This window comes from Phyllobates terribilis, unplaced genomic scaffold (genome assembly GCF_046119375.1).
Source record: "Phyllobates terribilis strain yellow unplaced genomic scaffold, ASM4611937v1 Scaffold_4__5_contigs__length_816908805, whole genome shotgun sequence".
Classification (NCBI taxonomy): domain Eukaryota; kingdom Metazoa; phylum Chordata; class Amphibia; order Anura; family Dendrobatidae; genus Phyllobates; species Phyllobates terribilis.
Window position 1 is genome coordinate 44,490,499 of NW_027362764.1, and position 21,690 is coordinate 44,512,188.

A 21,690-nucleotide genomic window follows, 5' to 3' on the forward strand; every position below is an offset into this window, starting at 1 on the left:
AGCGTCAGTGGGCAGGAAAGGTGTGTGGGTCGGTGCAGGGCAGAGCCTACCCGATCCTGAAGTAACCACGGTCCTGTGTCCCCCGAAGGAACTCCAGAGGTGAGGCTGGAGCGGGCCACTGTTGTAAGGCAGAAGGAGCAGAGCTGCGGTGAGGCAGAGTGATGGCGTCGGCGTAGAAGGTGGGGAGGAGCAGAGCACGCTGCCTTGATGACGAGGAGCGGCGAGGCTATGATAGGCGGAAGGGAAGGGGGCGGGCTTGAAGAACTCGACCGTTGATAGGTCCGCGGGAAGGCTCGAGGGCGTGGCGGAAGTGTCACCCCACTCCTCGGCCCTGGTTGGCCGATTGCCGGAAGGGGCGTATACACGCCGGTAAGAAGGACAGCCCACCAGAGAAGCCCCCCGACGGAGAAAGCGCGGGCAGTTTTGCCGCGTATAACGGGGAAGGAGGAGGGGGACGCCGAAAATGCGAGGAAGGGGGCGTGGCCCGGGAAGCGCTGTTGAAGTAAGCGCCATATTTGTGAGGCAGTGAGGGGGAGGAAGCGTCAAGCAGCGCTGGGGAACTGGGACCTGCGGTTGAGAGACAGAAGGAGATGTACCTTTCTGTGCTCTTGAAGGGTCTCGATACCTCTTGTTCCTCTCCCCTTTTGAGGATGGTCCAAGGAGGTCCTCCGTGTGTAAGGGGGGGGATCCTGGATTTTCCTCCTTCCCGCACTGACCGGTCCTGGACAGTGCAGGAGACGGTGTCAACCCCAGAATCTGGGGGAAGGTCACCAGCAGGGACCACCGTCTCCCTCCCAGACTGCTCTGAGGAGGGGGCTGGGGAACCGGCAAGGACTGGCCACCGGGAATCACCCTGAGGTGACAGGGGATAAGTCCTGCCCAGTGGGTACGAGAGTGGGCGCTGTGGGGAATGCCACACTGCTCTCTCGGTCGCTTGTGAGATGGGTTAACAGGGGACGCAGTGTTCCCTGTTAGCCGTGAAGAGCTGTATCTGGAAAAGAAAGAACAAAGATTAATAAAAACACAACAGGGTTGGATCTGATGGGATCCAGGTCTACCTCCTACAGACACTAAGCTTAAACTGGTGAGCATGGTGCCTGTAGGCGGGTGTATACTGCGGAGGAGGAGACTTTTTTCTTTTTTTGCCTAGTGTCAACCTCCTAGAGACAACAGCATACACCCATGGTCCTGTGTCCCCCAATGAAGCGATAAAGAGAGAGAGAGATGCTTAACAGTAACTTACTCTTTAATTTCCACTAAGAACATGGCACGCTCTGCCGAGCTAAGAGTGCAAACTTTATGCATGGGAGACGTCGTGTGACCGACCGCTACATGGAGGTACTTGGTTGTCTTAAAGAGGACTTGTCACCAAGTCATTCAAAACAGAACAGTTTTTACTCTTAATTCTTGATGCTTCTTTTTTTAACACTTTTTTTTAAGTTCTAATTTGTATGGTCTTTACAATGGAAGTGTTGTTCACAGGATCCTCAGGGGGCGTGTCTATACGTTGCCTTGCATAATTACTTTATGAGCAACGCCCACTTGTAAAAATAAAAATTTGCACTAAATAGAAGAGCCCATACCTGTGGAACCATATGGCGGATTTAACAGGAAATACTCAAGCGAGCAGCGGGAATAAGGGAAGAACAAAAGATGGCCACTGTTGACAGGTCCAAACTTTCCATAAATTAATAATGCATACAAACTTAAGAAACTAATATGAGAAACGCATCTTATCAGATAAATCTACTTCTTTCTCCACTTATGTGCCTCCTCATATCCCCACCCCTGCCTCCTGTAATCATCATTCACGCTAAAAAAAATGCAATGCTAAGATCCTTCTAGCTCAAGTCAAGAAGGACTGTTGGACCACTGAAGGATCAGATTACAGCTGGTTATTGAAGTCAATGAAGAGAGGTGGAGAACAATAAAGAGATTGTGTCCATCTGTGCCTTTTGCTATCTGAGACGATGCTACTACTTTTTAGTTAGTGGTTTAGCTCAACCCTGTGCTGAATTCACAGCTACACTGATCAGTACTACTGTATAAAGTCCTCCATAGTGCTTTCTAGTAAACTGGGTTAACAGCCACACAGCTCAATACGGTTGTATAATGCCCTCCATGCTGCTGGAATTTTTTGTGTCTGACTGCGCTGTGTGTAGGAGACATCATAGCAGTTAGTTTCCACCCACTAGCTCAGAGACTACTGAAAATTTGAGATAAGGGTTACAGAAGGATGATCTGGAGAAAAAATGACTAGAAATAGTATGATTACTCATGTAAGCACATGACGGATACTATTTAAGATTCTACGAGTGCTTGCAAGCAAGTGGGTGACCAAAGACAGCTTCCGTTAGGACTTCAACAACGCTGACAATGATTGCAGCGGCCATTCCTCAGAAATACTTACTGTGCTCCTCAAGGGAATTTTTTTGGCGTCTTGAGGCATGTCCTGAGACACAAACTTCACCGGTTCCTTTATTTGCCTCCTGGATCTCTTGGTCCCGTTTGGTAATGTTTCCATAGCAAAATCGGCTTCTAAGTCGCTGCTACCAGCCTGGTCACACTCTGAGCACTGCCTGAAGGACACAAAGCAATGGAAATTGGGAATGTTTCCCTCTCTTCTCAATACAAAAAAAAACAAACCATTACTTACTAATGCCCAAAAAAAGTTGGGTAACAGCCAACATGGTCACCGTTACGGCTTTTGCAAAGTTCTCAAAGAACTTTCCAGGTAACTCATTGATAACCGCTCCACCAGTCTGACCGGTCAGATTATCAGGATCGCGCTGATCATATGGAAAAAATTCACTATTGAAAATCTTACTGATATTTTTAGCAGTCGGACACTAAGACAATTTTTAGGCAGTGCAATTTAGGAAAAAAAGAAATAAAAAATCATAAAAGCAAAGAGGCGTGGGTGACATTTTACCACAAATTTTATTTTTGTGGAAACAGGACTTTAGATTCTGAACGTGCTCAAATGAAAAAGCAGCGGAAAGAGGTAACGGAGGAGAAAACCGCCCCAAATCATCCTCAGCATGTCAGAAGAGGTCATATATGGAGTCCCCAGAAGAAGACAAAAAATCTATTTCCCTCATAAGTCTAAATATGAGAGCTAAATAACCGGGGCTCAATTTAAGCATTTTTAGTAGAAATCCGGATCCTAATCTACTGAAGATGATGCCTGATTTTTGGGATCCACAAAACTAAAATTATGAAGAGAGAGAAAGATGGGTAGAGAGCATGAGATAGAGGAGGAGAGCCAGAGAAAGAGAGAATGACAACCCAAAACAGAGGGAGCCAGAGAAAGGAGGGGAGCCAGAGAAAGGAGGAGCGCCCGACAGAGGGAGCCAGAGAAAGAGAGAATGACAATCCAAGACAGAGGGAGCCAGAGAAAGGAGGAGCGCCCGATAGAGGGAGCCAGAGAAAGGAGGAGCGCCCGACAGAGGGAGCCAGAGAAAGGAGGAGCGCCCGACAGAGGGAGCCAGAGAAAGGAGGAGCGCCCGACAGAGGGAGCCAGAGAAACAGAGAATGACAACCCAAGACAGAGGGAGCCAGAGAAAGGAGGAGCGCCCGATAGAGGGAGCCAGAGAAAGGAGGAGCGCCCGACAGAGGGAGCCAGAGAAAGGAGGAGCGCCCGACAGAGGGAGCCAGAGAAAGGAGGGGCGCCCGACAGAGGGAGCCAGAGAAAGGAGGGGCGCCCGACAGAGGGAGCCAGAGAAAGGAGGGGCGCCCGACAGAGGGAGACAGAGAAAGAGAGAATGACAACCCAAGACAGAGGGAGCCAGAGAAAGGAGGAGCGCCCGACAGAGGGAGCCAGAGAAAGGAGGAGCGCCCGACAGAGGGAGCCAGAGAAAGGAGGTGCGCCCGACAGAGGGAGCCAGAGAAAGGAGGTGCGCCCGACAGAGGGAGCCAGAGAAAGGAGGTGCGCCCGACAGAGGGAGCCAGAGAAAGGAGGTGCGCCCGACAGAGGGAGCCAGAGAAAGGAGGTGCGCCCGACAGAGGGAGCCAGAGAAAGGAGGTGCGCCCGACAGAGGGAGCCAGAGAAAGGAGGTGCGCCCGACAGAGGGAGCCAGAGAAAGGAGGTGCGCCCGACAGAGGGAGCCAGAGAAAGGAGGTGCGCCCGACAGAGGGAGCCAGAGAAAGGAGGTGCGCCCGACAGAGGGAGCCAGAGAAAGGAGGTGCGCCCGACAGAGGGAGCCAGAGAAAGGAGGTGCGCCCGACAGAGGGAGCCAGAGAAAGGAGGTGCGCCCGACAGAGGGAGCCAGAGAAAGGAGGTGCGCCCGACAGAGGGAGCCAGAGAAAGGAGGAGCGCCCGACAGAGGGAGCCAGAGAAAGGAGGAGCGCCCGACAGAGGGAGCCAGAGAAAGGAGGAGCGCCCGCCAGAGGGAGCCAGAGAAAGGAGGTGCGCCCGACAGAGGGAGCCAGAGAAAGGAGGTGCGCCCGACAGAGGGAGCCAGAGAAAGGAGGTGCGACCGACAGAGGGAGCCAGAGAAAGGAGGTGCGCCCGACAGAGGGAGCCAGAGAAAGGAGGTGCGCCCGACAGAGGGAGCCAGAGAAAGAGAGAATGACAACCCAAGACAGAGGGAGCCAGAGAAAGAGAGAATGACAACCCAAGACAGAGGGAGCCAGAGAAAGAGAGAATGACAACCCAAGACAGAGGGAGCCAGAGAAAGAAGGAGCGCCCGATAGAGGGAGCCAGAGAAAGGAGGAGCGCCCGACAGAGGGAGCCAGAGAAAGGAGGAGCGCCCGACAGAGGGAGCCAGAGAAAGGAGGAACGCCCGACAGAGGGAGCCAGAGAAAGGAGGAGTGCCCGACAGAGGGAGCCAGAGAAAGGAGGAGCGCACGACAGAAGGAGCCAGAGAATGGAGGAGCGCCCGACAGAGGGAGCCAGAGAAAGGAGGAGCGCCCGACAGAGGGAGCCAGAGAAAGGAGGAGCGCCCGACAGAGGGAGCCAGAGAAAGGAGGAGCGCCCGACAGAAGAAGCCAGAGAAAGGAGGAGTGCCCGACAGAGGGAGCCAGAGAAAGGAGGAGCGCCCGACAGAGGGAGCCATAGAAAGGAGGAGCGCCCGACAGACGAACAGAGAATTAAGGAAAGAGAGTAGCAGAAAGGCATGACAAGAGAGAGACTGACGAAAACTATAGAAGGAAAAAAGATAGAGTTAAGTAGAAACTAATTCAGAGTCCAGTTTTACGCTGGGCTTTTGAAAAGTCTGGCAAATAAACCACTCCCGCGCGTTGTAATGGCAGACGATCAGAATCTTTTATTGGCGTTCGTAATCCTAAAACATTCAGAAATATTTTTGAAGATGGTCAGATACTGACATTTATGGGTGTTATCATTTTAGAGGCAGAATCTCTAGTCGTGGGCATACAGAACAATGAAGAAAAACACACACAAAAAAAACGTGTAAAGTAAAAAGATGTAATCAATGTGGCTTACTTTCACCAGAACCCTCCTCTTTCCTAGAACATTTGGACTAATTAAAAGCAAAGAGAATAAAATTAACCAACCGACACAACCAAGATGAAGAGAGCTTGTGCTCATGACCCTGGGCAAAGGCAGGTTGCAAGGAGAAAATAAAAGGATTCAAAGTACGTGACCTACTCTACGTGGCCTCCAACTGCGAAGGAGCCTCTTTATCCTCCAGACAGATGACACTTAATGCTTCTTACAATTTACTTAAAAGGCAGAACAAAAAAAAAAAGCAGAAAAGAAAAAAAAAAAAATGTCTGAAACTTTCCTGCGGCGCCACTGTTTTGGCAGAGAGTGGTCCGTCAAAAATGGCCCAAATGGATCCCCAGTCCTGATTACCTGCACTCAGGGACACTCAAAATGAGATAAGTTAACGCTATTTAAAAGGGAACGCACAGCGCTAAGATCGAAGGAACATTTCAGGATGAAAAAAATGGTCAAAGACATCGATGAGGCTGCAGCACTCAGCCCCAATATTCCATTTTTTCCTTTCTTCTAGAGGCACAGGTTTAGTTTTTACAGCGTTCATGGTGCGGTAAAAATAAGATCATTTGGTGCCGTAAAAGTCATCTATAATATATTCAATTTAAACTGTACAGTATAAAAAAAAAAAAAAAAAAATTTCTTTTTTAATGTATGTATGTATGTGTATATATATATATATATATATATATATATATATACACACAGTACAGACCAAAAGTTTGGACACACCTTCTCATTTAAAGATTTTTCTGTATTTTCATGACTATGAAAATTGTACATTCACACAGAAGGCATCAAAACTATGAATTATCACATGTGGAATTATATACTTAACAAAAAAGTGTGAAACAACTGAAAATATGTCTTATATTCTAGGTTCTTCATAGTAGCCACCTTTTGCTTTGATGACTGCTTTGCACACTCTTGGCATTCTCTTGATGAGCTTCAAGAGGTAGTCACCGGAAATGGTCTTCCAACAATCTTGAAGGAGTTCCCAGAGATGCTTAGCACTTGTTGGCCCTTTTGCCTTCACTCTGCGGTCCAGCTCACCCCAAACCATCTCGATTGGGTTCAGGTCTGGTGACTGTGGAGGTCAGGTCATCTGGCGTAGCCCCCCATCACTCTCCTTCTTGGTCAAATAGCCCTTACACAGCCTGGAGGTGTGTTTGGGGTCATTGTCCTGTTGAAAAATAAATGATGGTCCAACTAAACGCAAATCGGATGGAATAGCATGCCGCTGTAAGATGCTGTGGTAGCCATGCTGGTTCAGTATGCCTTCAATTTTGAATAAATCCCCAATAGTGTCACCAGCAAAGCACTCCCACACCATCACACCTCCTCCTCCATGCTTCACGGTGGGAACCAGGCATGTAGAGTCCATCCGTTCACCTTTTCTGCCTCGCACAAAGACACGGTGGTTGGAACCAAAGATCTCAAATTTGGACTCATCAGACCAAAGCACAGATTTCCACTGGTCTAATGTCCATTCCTTGTGTTCTTTAGCCCAAACAAGTCTCTTCTGCTTGTTGCCTGTCCTTAGCAGTGGTTTCCTAGCAGCTATTTTACCATGAAGGCCTGCTGCACAAAGTCTCCTCTTAACAGTTGTTGTAGAGATGTGTCTGCTGCTAGAACTCTGTGTGGCATTGACCTGGTCTGTAATCTGAGCTGCAGTTAACCTGCGATTTCTGAGGCTGGTGACTCGGATAAACTTATCCTCAGAAGCATAGGTGACTCTTGGTCTTCCTTTCCTGGGGCGGTCCTCATGTGAGCCAGTTTCTTTGTAGAAATGATGGTTTTTGCAACTGCACTTGGGGACACTTTCAAAGTTTGCCCAATTTTTCGGACTGATTGACCTTCATTTCTTAAAGTAATGATGGCCACTCGGTTTTCTTTACTTAGAATTTGTATTATGGCAAGAAAAAAGCAGCTAACAGTCTATTCAGTAGGACTATCAGCTGTGTATCCACCTGACTTCTGCACAACACAACTGATGGTCCCAACCCCATTTATAAGGCAAGAAATCCCACTTATTAAACCTGACAGGGCACACCTGTGAATTGAAAACCATTTCCGGTGACTACCTCTTGAAGCTCATCAAGAGAATGCCAAGAGTGTGCAAAGCAGTCATCAAAGCAAAAGGTGGCTACTTTGAAGAACCTAGAATATAAGACATATTTTCAGTTGTTTCACACTTTTTTGTTAAGTATATAATTCCACATGTGGTAATTCATAGTTTTGATGCCTTTAGTGTGAATGTACAATTTTCATAGTCATGAAAATACAGAAAAATCTTTAAATGAGAAGGTGTGTCCAAACTTTTGGTCTGTACTATATATATACACACACACACACACACATATATATATACACATACATACACACACACACACCCCTATAGAGTCACTTCACACATATACACAGATATATATTTTCTTTTAATAGATCTTGGTAGGAGGGAAGAAAACAGCGCCTCACTTGTCTACAGGTTGTGTGTGGTATTGCACCTCAGTATCACTCAATTGAAAAGGGGCTGAGCTGCAATTCCAGGCACAGCCCCATGGACAGGTGTGGCGCCGTTTCGAGAAGCAGCCATGCTTCTGTTATCTTATATAGCAATAGCCGACCATTCGAGGCTGCTGCACTCACCAATAGCTGTTCTTGGTTTTCTTCGGCATCCTCGTCAGTGGGGGTTCCAGGCACCCCAAGTGATAGTGCAGCTTGCAGGTGTCACACAGCAGAAGTAAATGCTGGTCGTTGTTCTTCTTACAGATTCCACAACTAAAGGGGAAAAACAAAAAAAAAAAAAGGCTCAAAATGCGTCAATCACATACGTCTGCCCTGCGGCCATGCAGAAAGAGTTATCCCGACGCTGGGCTTGCAGAGCGCGGCTGTGCCCCCAACAAACATGTGTCCTGCTGCTCCGATATTAAAACATTAACAACCTTTTCCGGAGGAAAATGAAATTGCAATGCTAATCAAAAAAATGGATAACAATTACCTGTAGAGGACCGCCGGCAACGGCAACGTCTTCTGCGCGCCCCCCTCTCTCTTGCTGGGTTTTCGTTCTTTCGGCGCCCGGAGGATGGCGGGGAGATTCGGTTTCTGATTCAAGAAAAAGCGATGATGCATAAACCCAAATTAAAAAGAAAAAAAAAAAGTAAATGAATGACTGACGGGGTTAATTTAAGGAGTCCGTCCCACCATTAAATATTACATCTCTCTGTTAGATGATATAGAATGTAACAAAATGTGTCAAATGGAATCCGAAAAAATTCTTAAAGGGAACCTTTAAGTAAGATCGTCCTTCTTAGGCCGTCTATATGGACGCGGAGGTCATAGAAAGATGAATAAAATGATACCTTTGATATCTGCAATCCAATGTTTTATTCCATAGAAATCCATGTTTTCCTCATTATGCAAATGAGCTGTTAAGATCTATGGACTGGACATAGATGTCCTGAGAATCGGCCTCCAGAGCTCATTGTAAAATAAGGTGGCGTTACCAGTGTGAGACATGTAATGACTGACAGTCTGCTCTACTGATCTACATGTCTCACACTGGTAACGCCCCTTTTCATTAAAAATAAGTTCTGGATCCAGATTTTCAGGGAGATCTATGTCTGGCATAGAGATCTTAGCAGCTCATTTACATATTAAGAAAAAGTAGATTTCTCAGGAATAAGACATCAGATCACAAATATCAAGGTATCGTTTTATTCAGCTTCCTAAGACCTACATGCCCATATAGACGACTTAGGAGGGTTACTGATTCCCTTTAAAAGCACAAGGTTGCTGCAAAACTTTATTTACTCAAAGTGCATTGAGTTGAATTTTTGGGCAGATAAGAAATAAATGTTTTTTTTAACCCCATAGATTTTCTATGTTGAATTTTAACTTCGATTAAGGCCTTTTGAGTGGCCTTCTCCAGTCAATCAAAACCCTCAGCATGCTGAAAATGATATCACAACCACAGGGTGGCCATGAGAAGACATACAGCGGTGTGAAAAAGTGTTTGCCCCCTTCCTGATTTCTTATTCTTTTGCATGTTTCTCGCACTTAAATGTTTCAGATCACAAAACAAATTTAAATATTAGACAAAGAAAACACAAGTAAATACAAAGTGCAGTTTTTAAATGAAGGTCTTTATTATTAAGGGAAAAGGAAATCCAAACCTTCAGGTCCCTGTGTAAAAAAGTGATTGCCCCCTAAACCTAATAACAGGTTTACAATCAAGCGTTTGCGATAACTGGCAATGAGTCTTTACAACGCTCTGGAGGAATTTTGGCCACTCACCTTTGCAGAATTGTTGTAATTCAGCCACACTGGAGGGTTTCTGAGCATGGGCAGCCTTTTTGAGGCCAGGCCACAGCATCTCAATCGGATTAAGGTCAGGACCTTGACTAGGCCACTGCAAAGTCTTAATTTTGTTTTAATTAAGCCATTCATAGGTGGACTTGCCAGTGTGTTTTGGATCATTGTCCTGCTGCATAAAGCAAGTGAGCTTCAGCTTGAGGTCACAGACAGATGGCCGGACATTCTCCTTTGGGATTTTTTGGTAGACAGCAAAATTCATGGTTCCATTTACCACAGCAAGTCTCCCAGGTCCTGAAGCAGCAAATCAGCCCCAGACCATCACACTACCACCACCATATTTTATTGTTGGTATAATGTTCCTTTTCTGAAATGTTGTGTTACGTCTATGCCAGATGTAATGGGACATACACTTTTCAAAAAGTTAAACTTTTTTCTCATCAGTCCACAGAGTATTATAGTGGAGTCATGAACATTGATCTTAACTGAAGCAACGGGCCGTCCAGCGGGTCCTGCTCTGCGGCTCAACGGGCCGTCCAGCGGGTCCTGCTCTGCGGCTCAACGGGCCGTCCAGCGGGTCCTGCTCTGCGGCTCAACGGGCCGTCCAGCGGGTCCTGCTCTGCGGCTCAACGGGCCGTCCAGCGGGTCCTGCTCTGCGGCTCAACGGGCCGTCCAGCGGGTCCTGCTCTGCGGCTCAACGGGCCGTCCAGCGGGTCCTGCTCTGCGGCTCAACGGGCCGTCCAGCGGGTCCCGCTCTGCGGCTCAACGGGCCGTCCAGCGGGTCCCGCTCTGCGGCTCAACGGGCCGTCCAGCGGGTCCCGCTCTGCGGCTCAACGGGCCGTCCAGCGGGTCCCGCTCTGCGGCTCAACGGGCCGTCCAGCGGGTCCCGCTCTGCGGCTCAACGGGCCGTCCAGCGGGTCCCGCTCTGCGGCTCAACGGGCCGTCCAGCGGGTCCCGCTCTGCGGCTCAACGGGCCGTCCAGCGGGTCCCGCTCTGCGGCTCAACGGGCCGCCCAGCGGGTCCCGCTCTGCGGCTCAACGGGCCGCCCAGCGGGTCCCGCTCCGTGACTCAACGGGCCGTCCAGCATATCCAGCTATGCTGCTCAACGGGCCGTCCAGCCTATCCAGCTATGCTGCTCAACGGGCCGTCCAGCCTATCCAGCTCTGCTGCTCAACGGGCCGTCCAGCCTATCCAGCTCTGCTGCTCAACGGGCCGTCCAGCATATACAGCTCTGCTGCTCAACGTGCCCTCCAGCATATCCAGCTCTGCTGCTCAAAGGGCCGTCCAACATGTCATGCTCTGCTGCTCAACGGGCCGTCCAACATATCCTGCTCAACGGGCCGTCCAGCATATCCTGCTCAACGGGCCGTCCAGCATATCCTGCTCAACGGGCCGTCCAGCATATCCTGCTCAACGGGCCGTCCAGCATATCCTGCTCAACGGGCCGTCCAGCATATCCTGCTCAACGGGCCGTCCAGCATATCCTGCTCAACGGGCCGTCCAGCATATCCTGCTCAACGGGCCGTCCAGCATATCCTGCTCAACGGGCCGTCCAGCATATCCTGCTCAACGGGCCGTCCAGCATATCCTGCTCAACGGGCCGTCCAGCATATCCTGCTCAACGGGCCGTCCAGCATATCCTGCTCAACGGGCCGTCCAGCATATCCTGCTCAACGGGCCGTCCAGCATATCCTGCTCTGCTGCTCAACGGGCCGTCCAGCATATCCAGGTCTGCTGCTCAATGGGCCGTCCAGCATATCCAGCTCTGCTGCTCAACGGGCCGTCCAGCATATCCTGCTCTGCTGCTCAACGGGCCGTCCAGCATATCCTGCTCCGCGGCTCAACGGGCCGTCCAGCGCGTCCCGCTCCGCGGCTCAACGGGCAGTCCAGGGCGTCCCGCTGAGCGGCTCAACGGGCCGTCCAGCACGTCCCGCTCCGTGGCTCAACGGGCCGTCCAGCATATCCTGCTCTGCTGCTCAACAGGCCGTCCAGCATATCCAGCTCTGCTGCTCAACGTGCCGTCCAGCATATCCAGCTCTGCTGCTCAACGTGCCGTCCAGCATATCCAGCTCTGCTGCTCAACGGGCCGTCCAGCATATCCAGCTCTGCTGCTCAACGGGCCGTCCAGCATATCCAGGTCTGCTGCTCAATGGGCCGTCCAGCATATCCAGCTCTGCTGCTCAACGGGCCGTCCAGCATATCCTGCTCTGCTGCTCAACGGGCCGTCCAGCATATCCTGCTCCGCGGCTCAACGGGCCGTCCAGCACGTCCCGCTCCGCGGCTCAACGGGCAGTCCAGGGCGTCCCGCTGAGCGGCTCAACGGGCCGTCCAGCACGTCCCGCTCCGTGGCTCAACGGGCCGTCCAGCATATCCTGCTCTGCTGCTCAACAGGCCGTCCAGCATATCCAGCTCTGCTGCTCAACGTGCCGTCCAGCATATCCAGCTCTGCTGCTCAACGTGCCGTCCAGCATATCCAGCTCTGCTGCTCAACGGGCCGTCCAGCATATCCAGCTCTGCTGCTCAACGGGCCGTCCAGCATATCCAGCTCTGCTGCTCAACGGGCCGTCCAGCATATCCAGCTCTGCTGCTCAACGGGCCGTCCAGCATATCCAGCTCTGCTGCTCAACGTGCCGTCCAGCATATCCTGCTCCGTGGCTCAACGGGCCGTCCAGCACGTCCCGCTCCGCGGCTCAACGGGCAGTCCAGGGCGTCCCGCTGAGCGGCTCAACGGGCCGTCCAGCGCGTCATGCTCCGTGGCTCAACGGGCCGTCCAGCATATCCTGCTCTGCTGCGCAACGGGCCGTCCAGCATATCCAGCTCTGCTGCTCAACGTGCCGTCCAGCATATCCAGCTCTGCTGCTCAACGTGCCGTCCAGCATATCCTGCTCTGCTGCTCAACGGGCCGTCCAGCATATCCAGCTCTGCTGATCAACGGGCCGTCCAGCATATCCAGCTCTGCTGCTCAACGTGCCGTCCAGCATATCCTGCTCCGCGGCTCAACGGGCCGTCCAGCACGTCCCGCTGAGCGGCTCAACGGGCCGTCCAGCACGTCCCGCTCCGTGGCTCAACGGGCCGTCCAGCACATCCCGCTCTGCTGATCAACGTGCCGTCCAGCATATCCAGCTCTGCTGCTCAACGTGCCGTCCAGCATATCCAGCTCTGCTGCTCAACGGGCCGTCCAGCATATCCAGCTCTGCTGCTCAACGGGCCGTCCAGCATATCCAGCTCTGCTGCTCAACGTGCCGTCCAGCATATCCAGCTCTGCTGCTCAACGTGCCGTCCAGCATATCCTGCTCTGCTGCTCAACGGGCCGTCCAGCATATCCAGCTCTGCTGATCAACGGGCCGTCCAGCATATCCAGCTCTGCTGCTCAACGTGCCGTCCAGCATATCCTGCTCCGCGGCTCAACGGGCCGTCCAGCACGTCCCGCTGAGCGGCTCAACGGGCCGTCCAGCACGTCCCGCTCCGTGGCTCAACGGGCCGTCCAGCACATCCCGCTCTGCTGATCAACGTGCCGTCCAGCATATCCAGCTCTGCTGCTCAACGTGCCGTCCAGCATATCCAGCTCTGCTGCTCAACGGGCCGTCCAGCATATCCAGCTCTGCTGCTCAACGGGCCGTCCAGCATATCCAGCTCTGCTGCTCAACGGGCCGTCCAGCATATCCAGCTCTGCTGCTCAACGGGCCGTCCAGCATATCCAGCTCTGCTGCTCAACGTGCCGTCCAGCATATCCAGCTCTGCTGCTCAACGTGCCGTCCAGCATATCCTGCTCTGCTGCTCAACGGGCAGTCCAGCATATCCAGCTCTGCTGATCAACGGGCCGTCCAGCATATCCAGCTCTGCTGCTCAACGTGCCCTCCAGCATATCCTGCTCAGCTGCTCAACGTGCCCTCCAGCATATCCTGCTCAGCTGCTCAACGGGCTGTCCAACATGTCATGCTCTGCTGCTCAACGTGCCCTCCAGCATATCCAGCTCTGCTGCTCAACGTGCCCTCCAGCATGTCCTGCTTGGCTGATCCTCACACTTCCATGTACCATTTCGGCTTATCAACCCATCTGGTCAGTACCACTCACCCTAACTTATAGTTTAGCAAATCCACCTCTCCAGGTGAGCCGTAACAACCTCTGTATGGTATTAATGCATTATTAAAATATTCCAGTATTACAACACAACTGTCAGTAAATTGATCACCCAGTAATGATAGTGAGATGACTCTGCTCATCAAACCCAATCTGAAATAATATGTTGTTTTCTTATGGCCAATAAAAAACTATTTCCTTAAATAATATGCATCTGATTTCTATAAAATATATTTTACATCGACAAGACAGGAATAAAGCAAAAAACAAACTATAAAAAAAAAAATAAAAAAAAAGTAAAAAAAAAAAAATAAAAATCATGATTTGGCCGAGAAATGAGCCCAGAGCGACTTCTCCAGCTTAAACTGACAAAAGAATAGTGAAGCCGTTTCTTTGCTCGGCGTCCCGGCTCCATCAGTGCTCTATAGGTTAATTAGAAACATTATCTTATTGGACCAAACCCTCTACAAAGCAGAGGAGATTCTCTTTGGGTTTGCACTAATCTGTTGTATGCTAGCGTCTCAGACAGCAGCCATCTATCAAAGTCATTTCTCGGGGGCCCCGTGGGTTTACATCTGTTCAACCAACTGGAAAAAAAATGTCATGCAAGCTGTGTAAATGAATTCTGCTCCTGCCACTATCATTACAGACACACACATGCAGTCGTCTTGTACAGGGACAAAAGACACTTTCATACGTATGTATATACCGATAGCCGTCCAAGTGCGCACAAATGCATTTAAAGGGGACTTAAAGAAGCATGCCAGGTTATTTGTACAATAAATGCACCCCCCACCTAATCATTTATCACAGTCTGCACTCCTTTTCAACCTCTATCTTGATTCCCAGCTCTCATTCTGCATATTATTTCTCTATGCTCTACTATAAATCCCACGACCAGCTAGAGCCAGTAACATCTCTGCCAGCTTGGGGGTAACAGCATGGCTATCCTCTCTTCCATCAGTATACAGTAAGGGAGGCTGAACTGTGATCTCCTGCATTACAAGTGTGAGACAGGCAGAGTGCAGCCATCATCATTATCAGTGATAGAAACTCCTATCTCCACTGTGCAGCCATCATCATTAGCAGAAATAGGCGTTTCTAGCTCCACTGTTCAGTCATCATCATTATCAGTGATAGGCGTTTCTAGCTCCACTGTGCAGTCAACATCATTATCAGCGATAGGCGTTTTCTGCCTCCACTGTGCAGTCATCATTATCAGCGATAGGCGTTTCTACGTCCACTGTGCAGTCATCATCATTATCAGCGATAGGCGTTTCTACGTCCACTGTGCAGTCATCACCATTATCAGCGATAGGCGTTTCTACGTCCACTGTGCAGTCATCATCATTAGCAGTGATAGGCGTTTCTACGTCCACTGTGCAGTCATCGTCATTATCAGTGATAGGCGTTTCTACGTCCACTGTGCAGTCATCATCATTAGCAGTGATAGGCGTTTCTACGTCCACTGTGCAGTCATCATCATTATCAGCGATAGGCGTTTCTACGTCCACTGTGCAGTCATCGTCATTAGCAGTGATAGGCGTTTCTACGTCCACTGTGCAGTCATCATCATTATCAGCGATAGGCGTTTTCTGCCTCCACTGTGCAGTCATCATTATCAGCGATAGGCGTTTCTACGTCCACTGTGCAGTCATCATCATTATCAGCGATAGGCGTTTCTACGTCCACTGTGCAGTCATCATCATTATCAGCGATAGGCGTTTCTACGTCCACTGTGCAGTCATCATCATTAGCAGTGATAGGCGTTTCTACGTCCACTGTGCAGTCATCATTAGCAGTGATAGGCGTTTCTACGTCCACTGTGCAGTCATCATCATTAGCAGTGATAGGCGTTTCTACGTCCACTGTGCAGTCATCATCATTATCAGCGATAGGCGTTTCTACGTCCACTGTGCAGTCATTATCATTATCAGCGATAGGCGTTTCTACGTCCACTGTGCAGTCATCGTCATTAGCAGTGATAGGCATTTCTACGTCCACTGTGCAGTCATCATTATCAGCGATAGGCGTTTCTACGTCCACTGTGCAGTCATCATCATTATCAGCGATAGGCGTTTCTACGTCCACTGTGCAGTCATCGTCATTAGCAGTGATAGGCGTTTCTACGTCCACTGTGCAGTCATCGTCATTAGCAGTGATAGGCGTTTCTACGTCCACTGTGCAGTCATCATTATCAGCGATAGGCGTTTCTACGTCCACTGTGCAGTCATCATCATTATCAGCGATAGGCGTTTCTACGTCCACTGTGCAGTCATCATCATTATCAGTGATAGGCGTTTCTAAGTCCACTGTGCAGTCATCATCATTATCAGCGATAGGCGTTTCTAAGTCCACTGTGCAGTCATCATCATTATCAGGGATAGGCGTTTCTACGTCCACTGTGCAGTCATCATCATTATTAGTGATAGGCGTTTCTACATCCACTGTGCAGTCATCATTATTATTAGTGATAGGAGTTTCTACGTCCACTGTGCAGTCATCATCATTATTAGTGATAGGCGTTTATCTAAGTACAGAACTTTAGTGGTACAGTCCATGCAATTGCATCTTACAGGAATTTGTAGCGACGGAGTTGGTAATCCAACTTAAAAGAACACAAAGCCACATCATTTCCAGAGGGGGGGTCACCATTTGACCACCTGAAGTAACTGAAGTACACCACAAACTTCCAGACAGAACTGGACAACTAAATAGAAGGACTAGTAAATAAATAAATCTTTTCTATACAATGATGGCGTGAGGAAGGAAGAGGGAGATGGCTGGTTAAAAGGCTGACAACAGGGGAGGGCTCTTAACTGGGAAAAAAAAAAACAAGTTTAAAAAGTTAAAAATAAATTTTGGAGAAAAAAAGTTTTAGGCGCAATATATCTCTTTCGAACGAACCACGACCTATTTAGATCTGGTTGAAATTCTGCACTTGACCCTTACACGAGACTCAAGCAATAGAAAATAGCATCGGCAAACACTATGTGCCTGCAGACTTTTGAATCCTGGCGGCGTACGGTGAGCACACTGTCAGGATTCTCCAGCTCCGTGCAGACTAGACGGGCTCATCCTCTCTCTATAGACGTGCACTGACAGCCGACAGGCAAGTCTAGTTGACATGGGTCTGGAAGTATGCAAATTACATATATATTGTCACATGCCCGCCCGCTCGCAAAGACAGCACAGGAGAATCCTGACAGCCAAGGAACCACAAGCTATCAGGATACAGAAGTCTGCAGTCACATATTGCAACTGCTGACTTTCATCAAAAGCCTGGATAACCCCTTTAAGCGTTATGCACTGTTTTGCAGGCTCTTTATTTGCCTGCACAATGATGTGGTCTGTTGTCATCAATCAGCAAAGAGGAGCTCAGAAAAAGACAGATTGAAAAAAAAAAAATACAAACTCTCCAGTTGGACTCTTAGCTCACTGCTTGATTCTCAGTTTGCTCACTTTGCAGCTAAAAAGACAAAGTAACACTGCGCATATACAACGCAGACAGTATAAAATTATTAATGAAGCCTAAATGTAAAAATACATGCATCACTTATATAGGATATAATCCCCAAAGATGGACCACACCTTTAACAGCATGTGTGTCCACGTAATGCATGACCAAACAGTCCACCTGAGCAGGAGCCACTCTTATAATGGGGTCCGGAAGTGTTCTTAAGCCGAAATAGGATGGAAGGATTGGGTCTGATATTGGGCACAGGCCTCCTAAACCCCTAACCAGTGTCCTGAATCACTACTTTATATTCCCAAATTCCAGGGCTGAGACCCCCCCAGAGTCACTGACATATATTCACAGCGTTTTATTACCCCACTAATCGAGTAAAGCTCCTTTAAGACGGAGTCGATAGTTTCCCTTATTCCGAGTTGATGGATGCAAAGTATTCTTGTTGGTGACTGTAATTATCAGAAAAGCTGCTCGGTAAGGAAAAGACCGGTAGCCAAAGTAGATGCAGCCAAATTGGCACGGCCGACGGAATATCACACCGGCTGATTAAATCAATGGAAAGGCTGAGCAGGAGCATGTCACAAACACTTCAAGACAGAATATTATTTTTCTCTCTTTCAAAAATTATAATCTCAGCGATCAATGTACTTTCTACTGTAACAGCTAAATGCAGAGATAACCGATTATATGTATATTATAGTAGTTATATTCCTGTACATAGGGGGCAGTATTATAGTTGTTATATTCTTGTATATAGGAGCAGTATTATAGTAGTTATATTCTTGTACATAGGAGCAGTATTATAGTAGTTATATTCTTGTACATAGGGGGCAGTATTATAGTAGTTATATTCTTGTACATAGGGGCAGTATTATAGTAGTTATATTCTTGTACATAGGGGCAGTATTATAGTAGTTATATTCTTGTACATAGGAGCAGTATTATAGTAGTTGTATTCTTGTACATAGGGGCAGTATTATAGTAGTTATATTCTTGTACATAGGGGCAGTATTATAGTAGTTATATTCTTGTACATAGGGGCAGTATTATAGTAGTTATATTCTTGTACATAGGGGGCAGTATTATAGTAGTTATATTCTTGTACATAGGGGCAGTATTATAGTAGTTATATTCTTGTACATAGGAGCAGTATTATAGTAGTTGTATTCTTGTACATAGGGGCAGTATTATAGTAGTTATATTCTTGTACATAGGGGCAGTATTATAGTAGTTATATTCTTGTACATAGGGGGCAGTATTATAGTAGTTATATTCTTGTACATAGGGGCAGTATTATAGTAGTTATATTCTTGTACATAGGAGCAGTATTATAGTAGTTGTATTCTTGTACATAGGGGCAGTATTATAGTAGTTATATTCTTGTACATAGGGGCAGTATTATAGTAGTTGTATTCTTGTACATAGGGGCAGTATTATAGTAGTTATATTCTTGTACATAGGAGCAGTATTATAGTAGTTATATTCTTGTACATAGGAGCACTATTATAGTAGTTATATTCTTGTACATAGGGGACAGTATTATAGTAGTTATATTCTTGTACATAGGGAGCAGTATTATAGTAGTTATATTCTTCTACATAGGGAGCAGTATTATAGTAGTTATATTCTTCTACATAGGGGGCAGTATTATAGTAGTTATATTCTTGCACATAGGGGGCAGTATTATAGTAGTTATATTCTTGTACATAGGAGGCAGTATTATAATAGTTATATTCTTGTAGATAGGGGCAGTATTATAGTAGTTATATTCTTGTACATAGGGGGCAGTATTATAGTAGTTATATTCTTGTACATAGGAGCAGTATTATAGTAGTTATATTCTTGTACATAGGAGCAGTATTATAGTAGTTATATTCTTGTACATAGGGGGCAGTATTATAGTAGTTATATTCTTGTACATAGGGGCAGTATTATAGTAGTTATATTCTTGTACATAGGGGCAGTATTATAGTAGTTATATTCTTGTACATAGGGGACAGCATTATAGTAGTTATATTCTTGTACATAGGGGCAGTATTCTAGTAGTTATATTCTTGTACATAGGGGACAGTATTATAGTAGTTATATTCTTGTACATAGGGGGCAGTATTATAGTAGTTATATTCTTGTACATAGGAGCAGTATTACAGTAGTTATATTCTTGTACATAGGGGCAGTATTACAGTAGTTATATCCTTGTACATAGGGGCAGTATTACAGTAGTTATATTCTTGTATATAGGAGCAGTATTATAGTAGTTATATTCTTGGACATAGGAGCAGTATTCTAGTAGTTATATTCTTGTACATAGGGGCAGTATTCTAGTAGTTATATTCTTGTACATAGGGGACAGTATTATAGTAGTTATATTCTTGTACATAGGGGGCAGTATTATAGTAGTTATATTCTTGTACATAGGAGCAGTATTACAGTAGTTATATTCTTGTACATAGGGGCAGTATTACAGTAGTTATATTCTTGTACATAGGGGCAGTATTACAGTAGTTATATTCTTGTATATAGGAGCAGTATTATAGTAGTTATATTCTTGTACATAGGAGCAGTATTATAGTAGTTATATTCTTGTACATAGGGGCAGTATTATAGTAGTTATATTCTTGTACATAGGGGACAGTATTATAGTAGTTATATTCTTGTACATAGGAGGCAGTATTATAGTAGTTATATTCTTGTACATAGGGGGCAGTATTATAGTAGTTATATTCTTGTACATAGGAGGCAGTATTATAATAGTTATATTCTTGTACATAGGGGCAGTATTATAGTAGTTATATTCTTGTACATAGGGGGCAGTATTATAGTAGTTATATTCTTCTACATAGGGGGCAGTATTATAGTAGTTATATTCTTGTACATAGGGGGCAGTATTATAGTAGTTATATTCTTGTACATAGGAGCAGTATTATAGTAGTTATATTCTTGTACATAGGAGCAGTATTATAGTAGTTATATTCTTGTACATAGGGAGCAGTATTATAGTAGTTATATTCTTGTACATAGGGAGCAGTATTATAGTAGTTATATTCTTCTACATAGGGGGCAGTATTATAGTAGTTATATTCTTGCACATAGGGGGCAGTATTATAGTAGTTATATTCTTGTACATAGGAGGCAGTATTATAATAGTTATATTCTTGTAGATAGGGGCAGTATTATAGTAGTTATATTCTTGTACATAGGGGGCAGTATTATAGTAGTTATATTCTTGTACATAGGAGCAGTATTATAGTAGTTATATTCTTGTACATAGGAGCAGTATTATAGTAGTTATATTCTTGTACATAGGAGCAGTATTATAGTAGTTATATTCTTGTACATAGGAGCAGTATTATAGTAGTTATATTCTTGTACATAGGGGGCAGTATTATAGTAGTTATATTCTTGTACATAGGGGCAGTATTATAGTAGTTATATTCTTGTACATAGGGGCAGTATTATAGTAGTTATATTCTTGTACATAGGGGCAGTATTATAGTAGTTATATTCTTGTACATAGGGGCAGTATTACAGTAGTTATATTCTTATACATAGGGGCAGTATTACAGTAGTTATATTCTTGTACATAGGGGCAGTATTACAGTAGTTATATTCTTGTATATAGGAGCAGTATTATAGTAGTTATATTCTTGTACATAGGAGCAGTATTATAGTAGTTATATTCTTGTACATAGGGGCAGTATTATAGTAGTTATATTCTTTTACATAGGGGACAGTATTATAGTAGTTATATTCTTTTACATAGGGGACAGTATTATAGTAGTTATATTCTTGTACATAGGAGGCAGTATTATAGTAGTTATATTCTTGTACATAGGGGGCAGTATTATAGTAGTTATATTCTTGTACATAGGAGGCAGTATTATAATAGTTATATTCTTGTACATAGGGGCAGTATTATAGTAGTTATATTCTTGTACATAGGGGGCAGTATTATAGTAGTTATATTCTTGTACATAGGAGCAGCATTATAGTAGTTATATTCTTGTACATAGGAGCAGCATTATAGTAGTTATATTCTTGTACATAGGGGGCAGTATTATAGTAGTTATATTCTTGTACATAGGGGGCAGTATTATAGTAGTTATATTCTTGTACATAGGGGGCAGTATTATAGTAGTTATATACTTGTACATAGGAGCAGTATTATAGTAGTTATATTCTTGTACATAGGGGCAGTATTATAGTAGTTATATTCTTGTACATAGGAGCAGTATTATAGTAGTTATATTCTTGTACATAGGGGCAGTATTATAGTAGTTATATTCTTGTACATAGGGGCAGTATTATAGTAGTTATATACTTGTACATAGGAGCAGTATTATAGTAGTTATATTCTTGTACATAG

The 21,690-nt window shown here is 46.3% G+C and overlaps 1 protein-coding gene across 9 annotated transcripts in view; it reads right to left on the reverse strand.

Moving 5' to 3' along the window:
* Window positions 1-21,690, reverse strand: part of PHF14 (PHD finger protein 14) — a 276,270-nt gene that overhangs the window by 193,039 nt on the left and 61,541 nt on the right. For all 9 annotated transcript variants that reach the window (XR_012320018.1, XR_012320019.1, XM_073677292.1 and 6 more), the window contains 3 exons: window positions 8,463-8,566; window positions 8,111-8,242; window positions 2,411-2,579 (listed from right to left, as the gene is read on the reverse strand). Coding sequence is in view for 7 of the 9 variants with exons in the window: in XM_073677292.1 (XP_073533393.1) it covers window positions 2,411-2,579; window positions 8,111-8,242; window positions 8,463-8,566 (405 nt within the window). In the remaining 2 variants the exon portion in view is untranslated. The remainder of the gene's footprint in view (window positions 1-2,410; window positions 2,580-8,110; window positions 8,243-8,462; window positions 8,567-21,690) is intronic.